The 21280-nt window shown below is 35.8% G+C and overlaps 1 protein-coding gene across 1 annotated transcript in view; it reads right to left on the bottom strand.

Annotated features, from left to right (window-relative positions):
- SLC17A6 (solute carrier family 17 member 6) overlaps positions 1-21280 on the bottom strand; it is a 40469-nt gene that overhangs the window by 2259 nt on the left and 16930 nt on the right. The window contains exons 4-11 of the mRNA XM_005699512.3: positions 14647-14761; positions 13479-13566; positions 12881-12967; positions 8940-9082; positions 5270-5419; positions 1934-2066; positions 1424-1534; positions 658-785 (exon numbers count right to left, since the gene is read on the bottom strand). Of these exons, the coding sequence (XP_005699569.1) occupies positions 658-785; positions 1424-1534; positions 1934-2066; positions 5270-5419; positions 8940-9082; positions 12881-12967; positions 13479-13566; positions 14647-14761 (955 nt within the window). The remainder of the gene's footprint in view (positions 1-657; positions 786-1423; positions 1535-1933; positions 2067-5269; positions 5420-8939; positions 9083-12880; positions 12968-13478; positions 13567-14646; positions 14762-21280) is intronic.

The following is a 21280-nucleotide window of genomic DNA, read 5'->3' on the forward strand; positions in this document are numbered from 1 at the left end:
TGTTCTGATTATATTAAACAAACACTGTGAGAGAAACATTCTATATTACTGTGACTCTCATTATTCAAAACTTTTTAGTCTAAAGTTCTGAAATAGAACTCCAAAGATGTCTATGGTCTGCTAATTTTTTTTAAATTCCTAATCTCTCGTTAAATTCCATTGAGTTACTTAGTTTTTTCTCCCACTTCTTTTATTTCCTTTTGGTAAACCATAATTTAAAAGGTCTACCTATAAAGATAAGTACTGATAGCAATATTCTTGTCACCAGAGAAGCCCTAATTTAGAAACTCTACCTATGAAGACAAATACTGATGGCAATATTCATCCATCAATTACTACAGAGAAGTTTAAATTGGTGTTTACAAATAAAGCTGAGAAGATTTCCATTTGTCTGTTCAAATGAGCTAGGATGTTGTTGTTTTGCCACACCAGGGATACCAGAAGTATTAGAAGGTGTTGAAAGTATAACCTTTATCGGTTGGAGAAGCAGGCTCCCTCAGAGTTCTGAAAGAGATTTTCTTCTGAGCCTCAGTTATCTCCCCTACTCAGAGATGCGGTGACTGGACCACAAGCAGAATGCCACAGAGGACATACAGATGCTTTTCCTAATCATGAGAGAGAATATTCTACAAATGAACATCTCTTGATCTGTCTTACCTTATTCTTTGTCATTGCACCAACAATGATAGGGCAAACCATTCCTGACAATGTGCCAACACCGTTCGAAATGCCCATTAAGATACTGGCATATCTTGGAGCAATATCCAAGTGGTTGACATTGAAACCTGAAATACACACAGAAGGTGTGACTCAGAGAATCCCAAACCTTACAGAAGTACGTGACTACAGAGTATCCTCCACCACCCTTACCTTAAAAGACACCAGGTTCAGAGCATGTGCTTAATAACTATTTTTGATAATTTAGCTCAGGGATATAATGAGAATAGAAAGAGGTATGATTTGTTATCCAGTACTTAACACATGATATTTACTCCATAGAGAAGAGGAGATGCTCATTTAAAAAAAAGGAACGGGGGGATAAGCAGGGGGTAAGTAAGTAGTAAATAGTAATGAATCCCAATGTGTTAGTTGCTCAGTCGTGTACGACTCTTTGCGACACCATAGACGATAGCCCACCAGGTTCCTCTGTCCATGGAATTCTCTAGGCAAGAATATTGGAGTGGGTTGCCATTTCCTTCTCCAGGGGATCTTCCCGACCCAGGGATCAAACCCAGGTCTCCTGCATTGCAGGCAAATGCTTTACCGTCTGAGCTACTTTCATCGTTGTTATTTTCTAGTGGAAATATGTTGAGTAAACTTTCTCAACAGTCAAAATGTTAGAGGAAAGTAGAATATAGATTTCTTTTTATCACTAGCAAAAGTCAGAATGTTACAAGCACATTTTTTTTAAACAGCATCTTACCAGAAATAGCAAATCCACTGAATCCCACTGCAAGTACCAAGAATGAGATTGCTACCCCTCTAGTATGAGAATAACCAACAACCAGAAGCAGCGTTGCCTCCATGCCAAAACCTTCAGAGACAGATATACGAAAATACTTCAGAAATTTATGTAAATGTTTCCAGTGAGTCAAAACTATTAAAAATGATCACACTTATTTGACCTAGCAAAACACTTCAGGGATTCTATCTTCAAAATAATAATAACAGTAATTTATTCACAGAAGTTACTGAAGCCTTTTTTGTGTTTTAAGAAAAACAATAAAGACAACCTTAAGTTTAAATAGTGGGATGGGTCAAGTTAGTTATGCAATTATCTAAAACTAGAAGTTATGAATATTTGAAGATGGGAGAATGATTATGAATGAACATTGAAGGTACAAATTTAATAGCATATGTGATATGCATAGAAAAAGTTGATTCATGTCGATTCGAACTTTGTTAAGTAAAAACATATTCTTAACATACTTACCACCACAATTCATGATCTTCCTTACTGTCGTAGTTGAAAGAATTTGCTTGCTTCTTAGAAAATCTGCAATCTGCCCTCCAATAGGTACAATGATTGTCATTACTAAGTGTGGCACAGCAGAGAGCATGCCAACCTGATGAAAAACAAAAAGGAGAGAAATAAGTAATGTGGGCAATTTATTGGTCTTGTAAGCTCTTTATGGACAAAGGAAGGAAAAACTACTGTCAGTAAATGACCACTTACTCATTCTCAGAGTAGGCAATAACTTCTGCAGAACAAATGAGAAAAGTTAAGTAAATTTACTTTGATTCATTTTTCTCTTCCAGATGATAACACTTCTTTTCTGCTATGAGTCAGTAAATCTTGAGTTTCTGAGTAAACTATCCTGAATTTTATCACAGAATGATTCACATTTATGTGCCTATTTTATAGTCTTAAATACGTTTGTAGAAATTCATTATTAGCAACAGAGGAAAAGAGAAAGAGAGACAGAACCAGAGAGAAGGGAAATACATTTGACAAACCTTGAAGAGACTATTTTAAAATTTGTTTTTATTTCACAATAAAGATAAAATCTTAATTGCATGCTAAATATATATCTCTTATGAGTTTGATATTTAGTTTCTATAGATTAAGAGCTCAAAAAATCCAGATCGATTCTCAGTTTTAGGCATTTTCCGTGTCAAATACCAATATTTGGTTACACTGTCACATAGCATTCTTAGTTTCTGAACTAATTTCATACTAAATGGCCCAATCTAAAACCTAACCTGACAGCATCAATTCAACATACATTTTTTTGATCAACAATTATATGTAAAACACTGTCCTCTGGGCATCATGCAGGCAGAAATTGTGAATAAAATGTATTTCAATTATGTATCACCACACATAGAGACTTAGTAAATTTCATATACATCAATATATAAGGAAGATTTTTACTAAGCATACTTTGAAGACCAATTCCTAGAAAATAGTAAATACTAGATAAATGTTCATTATTTGTATAAATGTATCCTTCTAAACTAGATTACTAAAGGATTAATAAAAGATTCTGTTTTATTTTACAATGCTATATACTGTGGTGTCACGACCATGGGCTTGGGATGACTAATGACTGATTGAGATATTAAACGACTCTAAATAGCTTAAATATCCAGACAATTTTATTCTTTCTTTCACTCCAGACAGAAACTTTTAATATTATTATCTTCATTGCAGTGATGAAGAAACTATGACTTTAAAGGATTATGAAGAGGTTGGGAAGTTTCATATATGAGAATAGGCTGAGACTCTGTATGTGTGTGTCTGTGTGTGTATGTATACACACATACGAAAAAGTCATTGCATTTGTGGTTTTATCTGTAGGATACTCAGTTTAACTAAGGTTGATTAAAACAATACTCTGTATAAATACTTTAGTTCACTTAAAGTTTCCTGTGCTTCTGAAGCATGGTCTTTTTTAAAAATTAATTTTTATTGGGGTATATTTGCTTTACAATATTGTGTTACTGTATAGCACAGGAAACTCTACTTAATATACTGTGGTGAAAGACAATCTTAATATTGTTATTTACAGGTCAGAAAACTGAGGAGACAATTATTCAAGAACAGGAGCAAGGTTATGTATCAATACTCTCTTGTGGAGCTTGGATTTAGGACCATGTTAGCCTGGATCCAAACCTCGTGTTTTATTGCCTCCATCATCTCCTTTTCACATACTTTAGATAAGTCAGTAATTTTTAAAAACCAGTATAATCAAAATTCAGGCCGATTTGTGTGTGTAGAATTTATCAAAATTGTAATTAAAATATAGTAAGTGAATTAAATCAACATAAATGGTGATTACATTTAGGTTTTGCAAAATATCGTTTACTCAGGCATTTTCTGTTAATTGGAGCTAAGGGCCAGAATGACCACACAGTTTCATTAACATCAGTTGGTTCCCTCACTCTCCCCGATGAGACTAGACTTTATTAATAGCCTCTCAGTGTCATACTTGTCCTAGATTGTGAAAATGGACTCACACCTCCAGTAGCCTTTGTTGAGACGTATAACACCTCTCAGAGCTCCCAAAGGCTACCCTGCAATGTTTGATCAGCTCCAGAGAGAAGAGCCCTGTCTAAAGCAGTCATTCTTCTCAGGCTTGGAGGAAGCAGTTTCCTTAGAAACAGGGATTACAAAAGAGCTCTTAGAATAGCTACTCCTAAACTCGGGTTTTCTTCAGTTTCAGGCCTCAGATAGTCATTCAAAGAGGCATAATATGAATAGCGAGCCCAGTTGGACTTATGTAATGACATGAAGAGAAATGGCAAGTCCACGGCCAATGCAGACAAATGTATTCACCAAAGCACTTGTCACAGAGATGGCATTGAGTAAATATTTGCTTCATGTTTAAATGAATTATGGTTTACCTGAATTTGAATGGCATAGTAAAGGGAACTGAAACATAAACCGAAGCATACGGGCTTAAACTTAATTCTGCCGCTTATTGTTAGCTTGCCCTTTGATAATTTAAATACTTTCGCTAGCTTCTGTTTCTCCATCATTTCAATAGAGATGATGATAGTTATTCAGCTGGTGGACAATACACGTTATTCATCAATATGAGAAGAGCTTGTAAATTTCACTATATTGTAGTATTTTATGTTCGTTTAATCCTTACAAGAATCTTAAAATGATTATATTTTCATACCTACAAATAAATGTCTGTAGCATTGAGCATGCTGTGCTGTTAGTTGGAAATGTTTTATTTTTGTCTACACCACCAAGCTGTGAACACTTGAGGAACCACATTTTTATTTCTCAATATAACACATAAATCTTCACATATCACATTCAACAAATGCTTGCCAAATGATTAAACTGGATAAATAAGATACAAGATTGTTTTCAGATATTTTTGCTATCCTCAAATCTTTTAGCCAGATAGATTTCTGAGGGTGTCGAAGCAGAGTTAAATTGATAATTATATAAATTCAATTCCATTTAAATGAAATATTTTTTTGTTCACTGATGTATTGCCTTTGACCTGAAACTTAAAGGGAATTATGCTTGTTTACAAGAAAAAGGCTATGTTGTTGCCTGTCCCAACCAAGAGGTAAACTCTGTGAGGGCAAAGACTAGGTCTGTTTTGTTTATCCCAACAACAGTTTTTAGCAGGCATTTAAATTTAGTAGGCACTCAGATGCCTAGTTTAGTCTTTGATTACTAGAATTCATTTGTAATTCTAATTTGCAAGATAAAATTTAGGAGATAAAATATTGGCAAAGGAACTTAATAGTCACTAAAGCACAAAAGTAATGCTGTATTTAAAGAAGGATAGTTTTTACATACCTTGCTGATTTCAAATCCAAAGACTTCCTCAAAATATGCTGGCTGACTAATAAGCAATAAATAAAAAGTCCAGCTTCTGCAGAAGTTTGCAACAATTATTGCATAGACTGGCATAGATGTAAAAAATTTTCTCCATGGAGTCTTGAATTTCTGAAATTCCAAAAAAAAAGAGCCATTCTGATCATTTTAAATATTTCCTAACTTAAATGAGAATCATAGATACCTTTGCATTTTTATGATGTGTATGCTGAAGCATGAGTAGGAGATAGGCAGGAGGTAGTGAGTCGTTAATTGCAACAGTCCAGTTAACCTTAGCTTCATAAATAATTGTTGGAAGAAGAAAAGAAGATACGGTTCTCCTTCTGATTAAATTGTTTCAGTTTTAGAAATATATAAGATTCTATTTTTCTCAAAAAGTAATTCCAAATGCATAGACCCTAGTTTCCAAGATTTTTGCTTTATTTTGTTTTGGCAGTGATAGATCAGGCCTCAGCTAAATCTTACTGCCAAATCAATGACCTTGTTGGTATCTGACATATTTTATATAAAATGTTGAAAATTCAACGCAGTTAGGAGAAGAAAAATAAGAATAATGTGCAGCATTCTAGACCCCATCAAGAGTTAATGACAACATTACCTAACTACAAATTCTCTTGGTAGCCAGTGGATATCAGTATCAATTCTGTGACACTGAAGTGTAAGAGTCTTTAAAATTCACATGGTATACATCTGGGTTAAGCATTTGGCCACCCAGCACACCATAACTAGCTATTTAAGATATGCAAGACATTCAAAATTAACAAATATGATTGGCTTTGCTTATGACACTCATTAAAAAATTACACCTGGTATACTTAAAGATGCTGTGTATGCCCAATACAAAGCAATTATCTTCCCTCAAGATTAATATTTTTAGACCTTAAAAAATCTCTCATAGTTCCAAACACTTCCTCAATTCTTTATTTTGAACACAGAAATACTCTTTAATGTTTATCACTAGTTTTGGAATTTTTTTAGTATTATTTATTTATTTTGGCTTTATTTATTTTAATGTTATTTGTTTATTTAGGCTGTGCTGGGTCTTCTTTGTCGTGCAGGCTTTTCTCTAGTTGTGATGAGTAGGGGCTACTCCCCAGCTGTAGCTTCTCATTGAGATGGCTTCTCTTGGTGAGGAGGAGGAGCTTAGCTGCTTCCCAGCACGCAGGATCTTCCCGGATCAGGGATCGAATGAATCCGGGTCTCCCGCATGGGCAGGTGAACTCTTTCCTTCGGAGCCATCAGGGAAGCCCTGTCTTGGATTCTCAAGCTGATAAGTTAGTAAGAGGTGGCAAACAGTTTTTTACAAGATTTAGTCATTATTGCTGAGTGTAGAGCCTCATAATTAATAGCAGTGGTTGTGAATCTAATGAAATTTTTGACATAGTAGGAAGATACATTGTGTTGATCACAGGGAACAAATCAAAAAACAAAAACCTGTCCTTTTTCTTCAGGCCACAAAGCACTTCATCAAATGTAAAAGAAAGTGTCTAGTCATCTCTCTTAGAAAATTGTTGGTGGCTGTAGGGGGACTTATGATATTTTGATAACATTCTATTTACTGAACTGGTTGTTTGCTTCATTGGTGTGTTTAATTTGTAAAAATTCAGCAAGCTATTTGCTTATGTTTGTACATTTTTCTGTTCACATATTTAATTATTTTGTAGAGAAAAATAACAGATTTAAAAGACATAAGAACCAGCTACAATATATGATCCTTAATTTGATCCAAGCTCCACAAACAATGGCTACAAAAGACATGAATATTGATTAGATATTAGGATTGAACTGGGCATCTGAAATTCGATATTATCTATCTATGGATAATACTAGAGAATTACTTTTAGTTGTACTAGGTATGATGATAGTGCTTAGATTATAAAGGAGGATATTATTTTTCTAGAGAAGCATGTATTTGTGGGTAAAGTATTATGACATCTCATTTACTTTAAAATTGCTCAACAAAAAGAAAAGCGAAGTAAATAAGGCAAGATGTTAAAAACTTTTGTTTCTATGCAGTGGATATATAGATATTCCTGTTACTTATTCTTTCTGTTAAACGTTGAACTTGATCACAATAAAAAGTTCAAAATAATTAAAATACAAGTTCTATTCCCACTTGATCTCATTTTTAAATTGACTTCAGGAGAGTAAAAAGAAAATCAGTAAGAAGTAAAATATTGAGTTTAGAAAAATAGTAAAGTCTAAGAAATGGAGCATTTGAGTTTACCTATACTGTTTTGTCAATCTACCGATTACTCTCTTTTGAGTCATTTTCAGAAATTGGTTTTCACTTAGACTAAATTTCTTGCTGTTTTAAAAAATATATACCTCACCTCAACACCACACAATCTCTCAAGAACTGGTAAATAAAAGAAACATATTTTATCAATGATGATATGGGCTAATCAGAATATTTTGGACTAGAACAGGAAGCTAAGTATGAACCCGCCCCCACATCATCACTTGTTTCTTGAGCAGCTACCATCAGAAAAAAAATTATCAGTCTATTTACAGAAGAAAACAGGAAGGGGTGCATTCTAATGCCGACCTGTTTAGCTAATGGAACAAATACAATGTCAGATTTTTTTTAAGTACCGGCTTAATTTCAAATGTTACCCAATATGGCATTTTCTTATTCATTAAAGACCAAGATGCCCTCAGCAACAATGGGTGACAGACATTTTTCCCTAGAATGAGATGCCAAGGACAAGCCTTCCCTAACAGATGAAGTAGAGAATCAGAGCTGAAATCAAATGCAAAAGTTGAGGGAAGCATAATGCATAAAAGTCATTGGTTAAATGCACAGTAACTTTCAACTCCTAGCAAAAAGAAATTGAGCCGATTAGGTCCTGAATTACTGAGACTGTCTACAATATTTTTGCTTAAGGGTTTTATTTTATTTTTATAGCATCAGATGGGTATTCATTAGTTGCTATTTATGATGTCTTAATATGTGTACTAAAATATTTGTATTACTGATATAGAAGTGCATTTCTTTCCCTATCAGCAAATCCTGCCCAAGAAACTAAATTATAATCAGAAAAAGGCTTTACAATATTATAACACTTGATCTTCATATGTTAATCCTAAAAATGGTAATATTTTATCAATAAAAGGGTTATATTATATTAAGAATATTTTTCAGATTAGCTACCTATGGTTGGCATGCTAATGTTTTAGTATTTACTAAATTATGTAGAAATACACATGTATAAAACTTGGATTTAGAATATTCAATGAATAAAAATATCTCCTTTCATGACTGTGTTAGGTGATTTGACATTTCCTATAATCTAAATTTAACAAATATTGGTTGAATTTTGTTTCAGTTAGCTATGTTGAGCTATTTTTAAAAATTCACTGAGGTTTACAGCTACAGTATTAAAGCTATAATCCAGTTAAAATTTGAAGGTGCTTAAGAAAAGTTAAAGAAAAAAAGAAATCATAGATGGAAGAAGGAGCAATCATTTCTAAGTCAGGGAATATGCATGGAGTTAAAAAAAAAAAAAAGCAATCATGACTGATACCAAATTAGTTTTGCTGAATAGGGACACATAAAACAATCTGCTTGGTTGAAGAGAGGTGAGATGGAGAACGAGAATAGGAATATACACCATAATAAAGTTCTTACTTCCATTGCACCTAAAAGATTTGCACTCTCTCCAATGCTTTCTTCTATGTACCTACGTTCTTCATCTGTAATAGTAGGATGCTTTGCAGGACTCTCATAGGACACCAAAAGCCAAAACATGTACCAGATCATTCCAAAGCTTCCTGAAAGCAAGAGTTCAAAAGGAGGAAGTCAAGGAAAGGCATACTCCCCTAACTTCTCCCATTTAACAGTCAGTAGCTGGGATAAAACTACAGTAATCTTGTGACAGGATTATAAAATGTGAATTTGAGCTTATGCTTCTCCAAATGAACCTAGCCATCTCTACTTGTCTTTTGTCACTAGACTTCATGCAATCTGAAGACTAGTGCTGTAATTTAATCTTTGTCACTGTTAAACAATGCTGAAACACAGGAAACTCACAATAGATAATTATTGAATGGTATAGTTTCGAACATGTTCATACGTTCAACAAATATTTACTGAACAGTTACTTTTCCGGGTACTCTGCTGAATGAGAGAAATATGATAAACAAGACAAAATTCCTGTCCTCAAAAAATTTTGCTGGGAGTAAATCCTTTTATTTATGTCTGTCTTTAATGTGGGTAGTGGTCTGCATTTCCAAGGAAAAGAAATGCTTTTTCCCCTCTCCGGTTAGGACGTGCAGATCTAGTAATGTGTGTTAGTTGCTCAGTTGTGTCCAACTCTTTGCAACCCCATAGATGATAGCCCACTAGGCTGCTCTGTCCATGGAATTCCCAGATCTAGTAAACAGACTATTAAATAAAATCTAAAAGAATATTCTTGGGCTTCTCTCATAGCTCAGCTGGTAAAGAATTGGCCCGCAATTCAGGAGACCCCAGTTCAGTTCCTGGGTTGGGAAGATTCCCTGGAGAAAGGATAGGCTACCCACTCCAGTACTGATGGGCTCCCTTGTGATTCAGCTGGTAAAGAATCTGCTGGCCATGTGGCAGACCTGGGTTGGATCCTTGGGTTGGGAAGATCCCCTGGAGCAGGGAAAGGCTACCCACTCCAGTATTCTGGCCTGGAGAAGTCCATGGACTAGTCCATGGGGTCACAAAGAGTTGGACACAACTGAGCGACTTTCACTTTCAATTTTCAGAAGAATGTTTTAGCCTGAATAGATACTGTACATGAAAAATGGGCTTCTGTAACTAATGTGGTAATACTTAACAGTTTATGTGACTGTATACCACAGCATATACTATTGCCTATGGATCACTGTTTAGACAGATGAAAGTTATAAATTCTAATACAATAAACATGCTACTGCAAGCTCTATTTCATCCCTTTATTTAGCACTTTCACCATTAAAATATGCCCTTATTGTGCAATATAAAACTGAAGCATCAATAACAGAAAAAATTCATATAATGTATCCTGATTCTTATCAACTGGCCATTTCATTTTTTCCTCATACTGTTCTATTTCTCCCCTGGGTAACAATCTAATCCCTGATCGCTATAATACTGTTTTTGTTTTTTTTTTTTTTTTTTTTTGGTGGGGGGCTAGTCAATCTCTAAGTGCTTCTTAATATTATAACTTCTGATGTACTGTGCCCTTTTAAATACTGAATGTGATAGCAAACACAATTTGGAATCAGATGGTGTGTGACAGTTTGGTAGAGTGTAATGGTTGTGGAATATGGTTCTCCTGTATTCAAATTGCAGCTGTGTCACTCATTAGCTACATCTTCTAATCAGTAACTAAATCTCTGAAAATCTCTACTACCAAATGAGATAAATCATTTTTTTAATAAGATTTTTGCAAACAGAAGTTACAGAAGGCAATACATGAAGAAACTAGCATAGTGGATGGCACAAGATAAGCACTCAATAAATGAGAACTCCTGTAATTGAGTAATAATTATAATTTCCACTAACTGAATACATCTGAAGTGCTAGACACTCAGCTAATCACTATATATGCATTATCTTTCTAAAACTTAAGCTGCCATATGGGTCTTATCTCATTAACTAAAGAAATGAATATTGAATATGTGGCTCAAAGACCAAGCTTTTGTCATATACAGCGAGTAAGTAAGTACTATTATTATGATATTTCAGATTGCGCATGCGTGTTAAGTCACGTCAGTCGTTGTGTACGACTCTGCGACGCTATGGACTGTAGCCCACCAGTCTCCGCTGTCCGTGGGATTCTCCAGGCAAGAATGCTGGAGTGGGTTGCCATGCCCTCCTGCGGAGGATCTTCCTGACTCAGGGATTGAACCGGCATCTCTTATGTCTCCTGTATTAACAGGCGGATTCTCTACCACAGTGCCACTTGGGAAGGCATTCAATGATAAGTATTAAATGAGATATAACTTGAAATAATGAGGTAGGTTTTCTTGGGTCCTTTGTGGAAAATTCATATTCTTAAAGTCACATCACATCTTCAATTAAATAATGGACTAAGGCCCAAATCAGAGAATTTAATGGATGGCCATACCAACTTTTGGAGAAGGCAATGGCAACCCACTCCAGTGCTCTTGCCTGGAAAATCCCATGGGCGGAGGAGCCTGGTAGGCTGCAGTCCATGGGGTTGCAAAGAGTTGGACACGACTGAGCAACTTCACTTTCACTTTTCACTTTCACGCACTGGAGAAGGAAATGGCAACCCACTCCACTCTTGCCTGGAGAATCCCAGGGACGGGGGAGCCTGATGGGCTGCCGTCTATGGGGTTGCACAGAGTCGGAAATGACTGAAGCGACTTAGCAGCAGCAGCAACAGCAGCATACCAACTTTACTATATACCTTGTAAGTAAGTGCTTTAATTATCTTTTAATTATGGGCTTTAAAATAAAATCAAACAAAAGCTATGGATTAAAATCTGTTAAAAAAATTTCCCTACATTGACATGAATCTGCCACAGGTGTACATGAGTTCCCATTCCTGAATCATGTCAATATATGGCAAAACCAATACAGTATTGTAAAGTAAAATAAAATAAAAAGAAAAAAAAAAGAAAACATCAACAACAGCAACAACAAAATTTCCCTAGAAAACAAAAATATGTTCTACAGCATATATAGCTCACCATTTAGGGTATTCATGAATTCAAAACCTAACCATGGCTTTTAAACCAGGATAAGATCCTCCACTATTTATATTCTACAAATATAAGAATTTGCTTTGATGAGAATATTTCAAACTGAAAATGGATCATAGCACATTTGGAAGCAGCCAAATTCTGTTCTGTTCTCCTACATGACCTCATTAATCTTTCAGATTCTCCTGCCCATGTCCAAAACTGGTATTAATCAGTGACAACATCAGTTGGAATCCAGATCTCTTATCTTTCTTCTTTTCTCTTTATTAAAAAAGTGTATCTTAGCGAGAGACTATGGGATACTTTCAAGAGGTAAGATTCCATATTCTGGTTAGAAAGTGAATAGAAAGGGAGTTTGGACTTTGGGCTTCCTGTCATTTTTATTTCCTTGGGGGCTTAATCTTCTTTAATCCTGGGGAAATGTGGACTAAAATGTACTGCCCCTGCAGCGACTGCTAATATTTCATCCCAAGATTGAATGTTTGCCTTAACACTAATATGGCCTTTCAGCTTCCTATCCCATTGAGTCTCAAGGAAATAGAATCAGGGAAATGACTGAGAAAGCAAGAATCAAAAGAGAAGTTGGTGCTGCCTAGCTTCTTCCCTTTAATCAGCTTTGAATCAAGAGCTAAATTAAATTTTTCATAGTCAAGGGCAACACATACTGTACATTACAAAGTTTCCATCAGCAATGTGATTGCTTTTAAAATAATAAATAACATTGCAGAGAAAATCATAGATATAGAATATTACCCTTAATCTTAGATTATAAAGAAAAGAATCAATGAAAAAACAATAATGAGTAAACATGGAAGTACATTCATTGATCTATCACACTGCTTTAGTTTAGGCACATTTCTTTTAATTCTATTGTACAGAAATGCTACATACCATAGACATAGAATACGGAAGACCAGCCAGTATACTGCACAAGAATGCCAGCTAAAGGCATTGCAATCACAGCTCCAGCATAGGATCCTAAAGTAGAAGAGAAAATGAGAGAAAGGTAAGTGAAATCAATAGACATTCTTGACTTCATCTCATTTTCCTTGACTGGGTCTTACAAACACATCCTTGCACACTTGGATGTGTATGCACTCTCATCCACATACTTCAAACACATATCCAGGAGTACAAGACTACACAAGTGAATATAATCTACACACCCAAGTCAGAGATATAAAAATAGTACAACACTATAATAAAAAACAAATTCAAAAAACTATAATAAAATAATTAATAAATATATTTGAAAATTCAGAAGAAATGAATAAACTCCGAGAAAAATACAAAATGTAAGAGGGAGTTAAAGATTTCAGTAGACCAGTAATAATTAAAGAAATCCAAAGGTGGGTCAAAAACCTTTCCTCATGTACACATACAGACACACCTCAAATGGTTTTACAGATGAGTTTTACCAACTTTCAATTCTTACAAAAGTTGTTCCTAAGCTTTTATGCACATAACTGTATCTGCACATAATACTCACCACAAAAGGAGGTGGTTGCCAACCGACTCCTCTCTAAAGGGGGAGCCCATTTGCTCCATATCCCATGACATGCTGGGTAGGTGACACCCTGTGATGGAAAGAGATATATCAGCACTGTTTAGAATCTTGGATCATAGGAAAATAAGTATATTCACTTCTCTGATGTGATGCTGTTTTCTTAGAATGGGCACAGGGTCTCCAGTTGCCATGTGAGGGCCTTTCTTTGCTGATTCCATAAAATTCCATTTTAAAAACTTTCAGCCCAGACCAGGTAAGACATGACCTCTTTTTAGTCACTTGTTCAAGTTATTCCCACCCTTTAAGACTTCCTTCTACCTCAGTTTTCTTCTGATTAAAGCCGGAGAAAAGATCCTCTATTATTCAGTTCATCTGCAATTCTGAACAATTTGGAGACAATTTTGTAAGGAGTTAAACTTAGTGATTCCTAAATTAAAGGAATCCCTACTGAAGAAGGTACAGCTTAGATCCTTGAAGGTTGTTATACTTCCTGAAATGAGTGTCTAAAACTTAAAATCTTTAAGATATTCTTTTTTGTATTGTTTTGATCCTATCATTTTTTCTTTCTTTTTGGAAAGACAAGAAGCTGTTTTCAGTGCCTTAATACTTTATCTGACTTATCTACTCTCACCGTATTTCATGGAAAGAGAAAGGGCAATAAGTATGCCATTGTCAAGTTTTTAAATGATATTCCTTCAAAGACTACAGGTTAATGGAGCAAAAGTCAATCATTAGAGTTGATGCCCAAAGAATACATTCAATGAAATGTTTTTTGGGTTTTTTTTTTTTAGTGAAAATTCAGATCATGAGGTAAAGCCAAGAGGGACTTGTTATAAAACTCTCCAAACATATTAATTCAGTGGATGGACTCAAAATTTTTATCGCACCACATTAACAAAACTGTCTGTTCTTTTTTAAATTTTTTTTTATGTCATTCACGAAACACTTCATCATCACTCAATTCCAGAGAAGTGGGGGTAAACAGCCACAGTGGTAGTCTATCATCATTTAAAGATATCTGGTTTCTAACTTTTCCATTTTTTTACCACTGTGTAGACACAACCTAATACAATATATTTATTTGTAGGTCAAAACAAAGATAATCTTCTGATTCTTAGTAGCATGCCAACCTTAAAATGTAGTTCCATACCTCAACAAGTCCCTGCAGTATCCTAACAAAGATGACACACCCATAATGCACTCTGGCTGCTGATGGGATTAGCATATTCAGGGTAGAGGTAAGAAGTATGGCAGCTCCGAAAACTCTGAAAAATAAAAGGAGTTAACAGATCTACATTTCTCAGATCAAGTTAATTACAAGCAATTTCAAGATAGAATTTTTTTTTCTCTAAAAAAATAAGAATGTTCTGAACTGGATTGACTAGCCATTTTAAATATATATTGGACTATCTTGAATTGCTACATCATTTGAAGCACAAAACTCAACATTCAAAAAACAAAGATCATGGCATCTGGTCCCATCACTTCATGGCAAATAGATGGGAAAACAATGGAAACAGTGACAAACTTTATTTGGCGGGGGCGGGGCGGCTCCAAAATCACAGCAGATGGTGACTGCAGCCATGAAATTAAAAGACATTTGCTCCTTGGATGAAAAGCTATGACCAACCTAGACAGCATATTAAAAAATAGAGACATTACTTTGTCGACAAAGGTCTGTCTAGTCAAAGCGATGGTTTTTCCAGTAATCATGTATGGATGTGAGAGTTAGACAATAAAGAAAGCTGAGTACTGAAGAATTGATGCTTTTGAACTGTGCTGTTGGAGAAGACTCTTGAGAGTCCCTTGGACTGCAAGGAGATCCAACCAGTCCATCCTAAAGGAAATCAGTCCTGAATATTCACTGGAAAGGCTGATGCTGAAGCTGAAACTCCAATACTTTGGCCAACTGATGCAAAGAATTGACTTCTTGGAAAAGACCCTGATGCTGGGAAAGATTGAAGGCAGGAAGAGAAGGGGATGACAGAAGATGAGATGGTTGGATGGCATCACCTACTCAATGGACATGAGTCTGAGCAAGCTCTGGGAGTTTGTGGTAGACAGGGAAGCATGGTGTGCTGCAGTCTATGGAGTCACAAAGAGTCAGACACAACTGAGCAACTGAACTAAACTGAATAAATCTGTTTATACACAATTTTAGTCACTTTCTTCATAGATATAATTACAAATTGTAAATAGTTAATTAAACACTGTATATGGTTTGAGTCTATATATCATCTACAGTGTAAGCTGCTGAAGGGCAAGAGCTTGCTTTTCAGATACACTGCTGTATCCCTAATGCCTAGCACAGTGCCTGATACATAGGAGATACTCACTGAAGAGCTGCTGAAGAAATAGTAAGTGCCTAAATGGAGTTGTGTCTAGTTGTGTCTGATACCTTGAAGTATGGAAATTATAACTCCATTCATAAAATTATACAGAGTGAAGTAAGTCAGAAAGAAAAACATCAATACAGTATACTAACACATGTATATGGAATTTAGAAAGATAGCAATGATGACCCTGTATGCAAGACAGCAAAAAAGACACAGATGTGTATAGCGGACTTTTGGACTCAGAGGGAGAGGGAGAGGGAGAGGGTGGGATGATTTGGGAGAATGGCATTGTAACATGTATACTATCATGTAAGAATCGAATCGCCAGTCTATGTCCAATGCAGGATACAGGATGCTTGGGGCTGGTGCACGGGGATGATCCAGAGAGATGTTATGGGGAGGGATGTGGGAGGGGGGTTCATGTTTGGGAACGCATGTACACCCGTGGTGGATTCATGTCAATGTATGGCAAAACCAATACAGTATTGTAAAGTAAAATAAAGTAAAAATAAAAATTTAAAAAAAAAAGAAAAAAAAATTTATGAAGGGAATCACAGTAAATGCTCCCCAGATCTAATGATCAGCTCACACAGGACATATTTTTAAAACAGAAAAAATTAGTACTTCATATATCTACCTCAGGTTTGTCTTTCTGTGTAGGTGGTTGAGTGGAGGGGTTTTGGGTACCCCTCTTTTTGCATACATATAAACAATTCAAAATAGAATTGCTAACACCTTTATCCATCTACAAGTAAAAATTATATTTCATTATTAACAAAAAAAAATCTTTCCTAATGTAAAACTAAGCAAGAAATATATCCCCTTAACCAGGTAACTTTGGAAACTTCTCTTGCAGAGAAATCTGGGGACACATTGTCTCTAGTGAGCTAAGCTGTGTGTTCTTAGTAAATTTTTTCAAGGCAAACATTGAACCTTGAGTTCAGTCAAAATTGGCTACCTCATAGAAGTTCTCATTTTTCCAGGAGCACATTTAAATGTAACTGTTAATGACGTGAGTTCCTGAAAGAGCCTTGATCATTATTAATCTGCGACTGAAATTTGAGAAATGACTTTATGAAAGGATGAAGTAGATCAGCTTTTTTCTATGAATCATAGACTGGGACACAAACTTTTGTTTACTTGCTATAGCCTAATAATCTACCTGTCTTCAGTGGCTTCTCTTCACAGAGTTAAACAGTCACTTAAGAGGTGAATATTCTCTTCTGTTCTTTCTGTGTCCTATTTCCTGAATAGGTGTCTTTGGCTCTGAGTCAGAGTAACTTATTTCCTAAATGTTTGGCACAAAATAGAAACTTTTTATTTCTAGAAATGATTATCCCCATTAAAATGCCCAGTGATATTAAACTTCTGCCAACTATGGATTTATTTTCCAGAAATTAAATGCAAAAATCCCATATCCTATCTTTAAAATATAAAAACTTTAAACTCATTATTCAGTTCAGTTCAGTTCAGTCACTCAGCTGTGTCTGACTCTTTGCGACCCCATGAATTACAGCACGCCGGGCCTCCCTGTCCATCACCAACTCCCGGAGTTCACTCAGACTCACATCCATCAAGTCAGTGATGCCATCCAGTCATCTCATCCTCTGTCGTCCCCTTCTCCTTCTGCCCCCAAAATTGTTTTAAAATGTATTTTCATGCTTGATTATTTTCAGTTGACTTTTCACCTGTCTCAAGGCTGAAATCCACATGCTTTTATGTGCAAACTCCAAAATATTTTGGAGGTTTCCTTTAGGGCTGAGAAGAACTAGATACAAGGGAGTGCGTGAAGCAAGCTTCCTGGACCTAGTGGAAATGGTGCCTGATCCCAAAGGCCAATGTCTTTCCCCTGTTCTGGGAGTTTGAATATTGAACCTGTGCACCAGAAAGGGTGAAAGCAGAGAGAGAAAATGACACGGGAGTTTTGGGCTTATGGGTAGGTTTCTGTATACTGGAAAACTACTGTTGTTTCTGTAGACCCATCTTAATTTATTTCTTATGCTCAGTAAAAATGAGACTGAGGCTACTTACGACATCAAGGATAAAGAGAACCAGAGCTACATAATGCTAAAGGAGTTTCAAAAGTGTTTATATGAGTTATACATCCAACTACTCCATTCAGCTCTTTGGAAGAATTCCTTCAAATTGTTGTCCATGAACCAGATGCATTAGAATTCCCTAGAGTGCTTATTAAAAATGCAGACTTCTTACTCCAGACTTTCCAAAACAGACTGTGCTAAGAGTGAAGCCTGGAAATTAGTTGTAATAAGCAGTCCAGGTGATAATTTTGCATGTGCATGCTAAAGTTTGCAAATATATATATATACTTTTTTTTTAACAGGCTTAGCTAATATGTGTCTTCTTTTCTAATACTTATTTTGAAAGAATGGTGCATGACATTTATTTTATATCTTTCAATCATCAGTTTCTTTCTGCCTATTTGAAAACATTGCTATCTCTAGATAAACTGGAGAGAGATTAATTTTATTTTTTTTTAGTTTAGGGTTTCTCAACCCCCACACAATTATTTTGAGATGAACAAAATTCTTTATTGTGGGATGTAGTCCTGTACACTGTATGATGATGCGAACAGCACCCCAACCTTTATGCACAAGATGCTGGTAGCCCATGCCTGCAAATGGTGACAACCAATAATGTCCCCAGAAATCACAAAATATCCCTTGGGGGACAAAATCATCTGCCAGTAAAGCCGAATCAATCACGAACTATTTGTTACTCAACTCGTATTGTAGTCAGAACTAAATTTAATGAGTGACTATTCAACTGGTAAGACATCATGCTTATACTTCACATACCAAAAATCTAACAACCCAATGACATGACATTATTAATATACCCATTTTCTAGATGAAGAAACTAAGCCTGAAGTAAGTGATATCACTTGCCCAAGTTGTTAAGCAGCTCCAAGCAGAGGAATCTTGTTTTAAATCTAGTCTATATAATTCCAAGGTCAGTGGGTTTTATTGCTGGGATTTACATCTAATTGTGCACATAATATGTAGTCAGTAATGTGTTTCAGAATTAAAACTGAAAATTTAAATACTCATTTTTCACTAAGTTACTTGAAATCACACTATTCCTGAGATTTAAAATGTCAGTAGATTACTTTCAATGTTTACTTTCCATTCTTACCCTGAATAGTGTTTCTAATTATATAATCTGTGACATTTCCAAATGCTTCCTAGTTTTAACTTTCTTAATTTGTTTAGCTATCCTCTTTATTATTAGTGGCCATTGCATTATAAAAGTGGATTGACTTTTTCCAACTATTTAAGAATATAATTCATAAAACTTTTCAGAATCTAGTTTTTTCTAATTTTATGAAAATGATATCTAAATCAATATCCAAGTAATTAAAATGATGACTATCAAAATTCTTGGCCAATATGGAATGTTTTTACATTTTTCTTAATGTACTATAGATAGTCAAAATTGAGACAGCCACTTCATTCAACACTGATTTATGCCTTCACACTTCAAACCTCTATGAGACTATATTTAGGGTACTGTGTTGAGGAAAAGGGAGCCAAAATTTACTTGCTATACTTTCTCCACCTACATTAATTCATTTAATCCTCACAACAACCCCGAGTTACACTTTCCTTTCATTTTACAAATCAGAGACTAGAGACAGACTGTGTAAGAGAAAAAAGCAAGTGATAGAGCTGGCATCTGAATTCCAAACTCTCTGACATGGAAATCTGTAAATCTCTGCTCTTTTATCTACAAGATGTAACTTGTTGTTATTGCTGTTTAGTGGCTAAATCGTGTGTGACCCCATGGCCTGCAGCCCACCCGGCTCCTCTGTCCTTGAGATTTCCCAGGCAAGAATACTGGAGTGGGCTACCATTTCCTTCTCCAGGGTATCTTCCCAACCCAAGGATCAAATCTGTGTCTCCTGCATTGGCAGGTAGATTCTTTACTGCTGACCCACCAGGGGAGCCCACATGATGCAACTAGGCACCTAGAAAAAGACCAGGATGCTCTATGTGTAGTAGGAGAGCAAAAGAAAGACAACTAGCCAAAACACAGCTTACGCTAAAGGCCATAACCAGAGTGCAAATGGAAAGCAAAGGAGGGAAAAGTCCATCTCAGCTGGCATGGCAAGGAAGCAAGTCCTTCAGGGGGAACCTTTAAAGTTGGGCTTTGGAAGATTAACATGAAGAAATTCCAAAGAGGAAATGAATCAGCAAAGTTTCAAAACATGGAAGAGATTACATTACATATCCAAAACGAAGGCAGAATTGAAAATGGCTGAACATAGTGATACACGTGAGTAGAAGAACATCAGGAGTGAAATGAACAGGGAAATTGTAAGGAGGGTTTAAGTAGGTGTAGGGAACGCAAGAGAAGAAATCATAAGCCCACGGCATCTTGGAGCTGATAGAGTTTAGGGTGACCACAGAGGGAACGCAATTATGCCCCTAAAGTTAAGTAGACATGAAAAGCTTACTGAAATCGAGGGGGTAGGAAATGATGAAGTCAGGGAGTCAGAAGGTGAGAAGCATACATGCGAGTTCAGATAAGAGGAAGGCTTGCAAGGGAGTAAAGCGGTCAAAGTCACTAAAGTGGGAGAGGAAGAAAAGATGACATCAGTATTGTACAGAAATTTTTGTAAGATTCTAGCTTTGTTGGTTAATAACTATGTGACTGGAAAGCTACTTAGCCTCATTTGGCTTCTGATTTCTTATCTATAAAAAGGAATGTAATGGCCTCGATCATGTTTACTAGGGCCAGACATCTGAGGTTCAAAGTCCACTCCTGTCACTTTCTACTTGAGTGATCTTAAACAGTGTACTTTTCTCTCTATGCTTCATTCCTCATCTACAAAACAGGGATATTTATAGAACCTATGATTTATTACCAGTTAAGGACCCAGAAGAATGTCTGACGTATCCTAAGCATTTAAAAGGTGTTAGGAGTTGGTCAATGATTGTATTAGTCTATCACACTTCATAGGACTGTTGTGAGGCTAAAAGAGACAATATACCTAAAAGGCTTAGACTGGTGCCTGGCACATAAAAATAAATCCATAAATGTGAGTCAGTCAGGGAGAAATAATCACACCCAATGGTATTGTGCTAGTTGTGTGCCAGTCACTGTTCCAGATTTTCATTTTAAACTAAAAAGTATATTGGAGGGCTACTACTACCATTCTTATTTCATGGATAAAATAACCAAGTCCTGGTGAGTTAAATAAGTTGCTGAAGTCACATAGACACTTTAAGTGGAGAACTATGTCTTATAATGACTCAGTCTGGTTGTAGGTTCTAAATACTTAACCCCTAAGCTATATTATACTTTAATAGAGGCAGAACCAATTCTAGCCCTAACAGTGCCAGCAGCAGCAGATAAAATAACAAAAACTCTGAAAGACCAAAATGTTATTGAAAGATGAATGTCCACAGCAGTGGGGAGTGAGAGAAG

This window comes from Capra hircus, chromosome 29 (assembly GCF_001704415.2).
Source record: "Capra hircus breed San Clemente chromosome 29, ASM170441v1, whole genome shotgun sequence".
Classification (NCBI taxonomy): Eukaryota; Metazoa; Chordata; class Mammalia; order Artiodactyla; family Bovidae; genus Capra; species Capra hircus.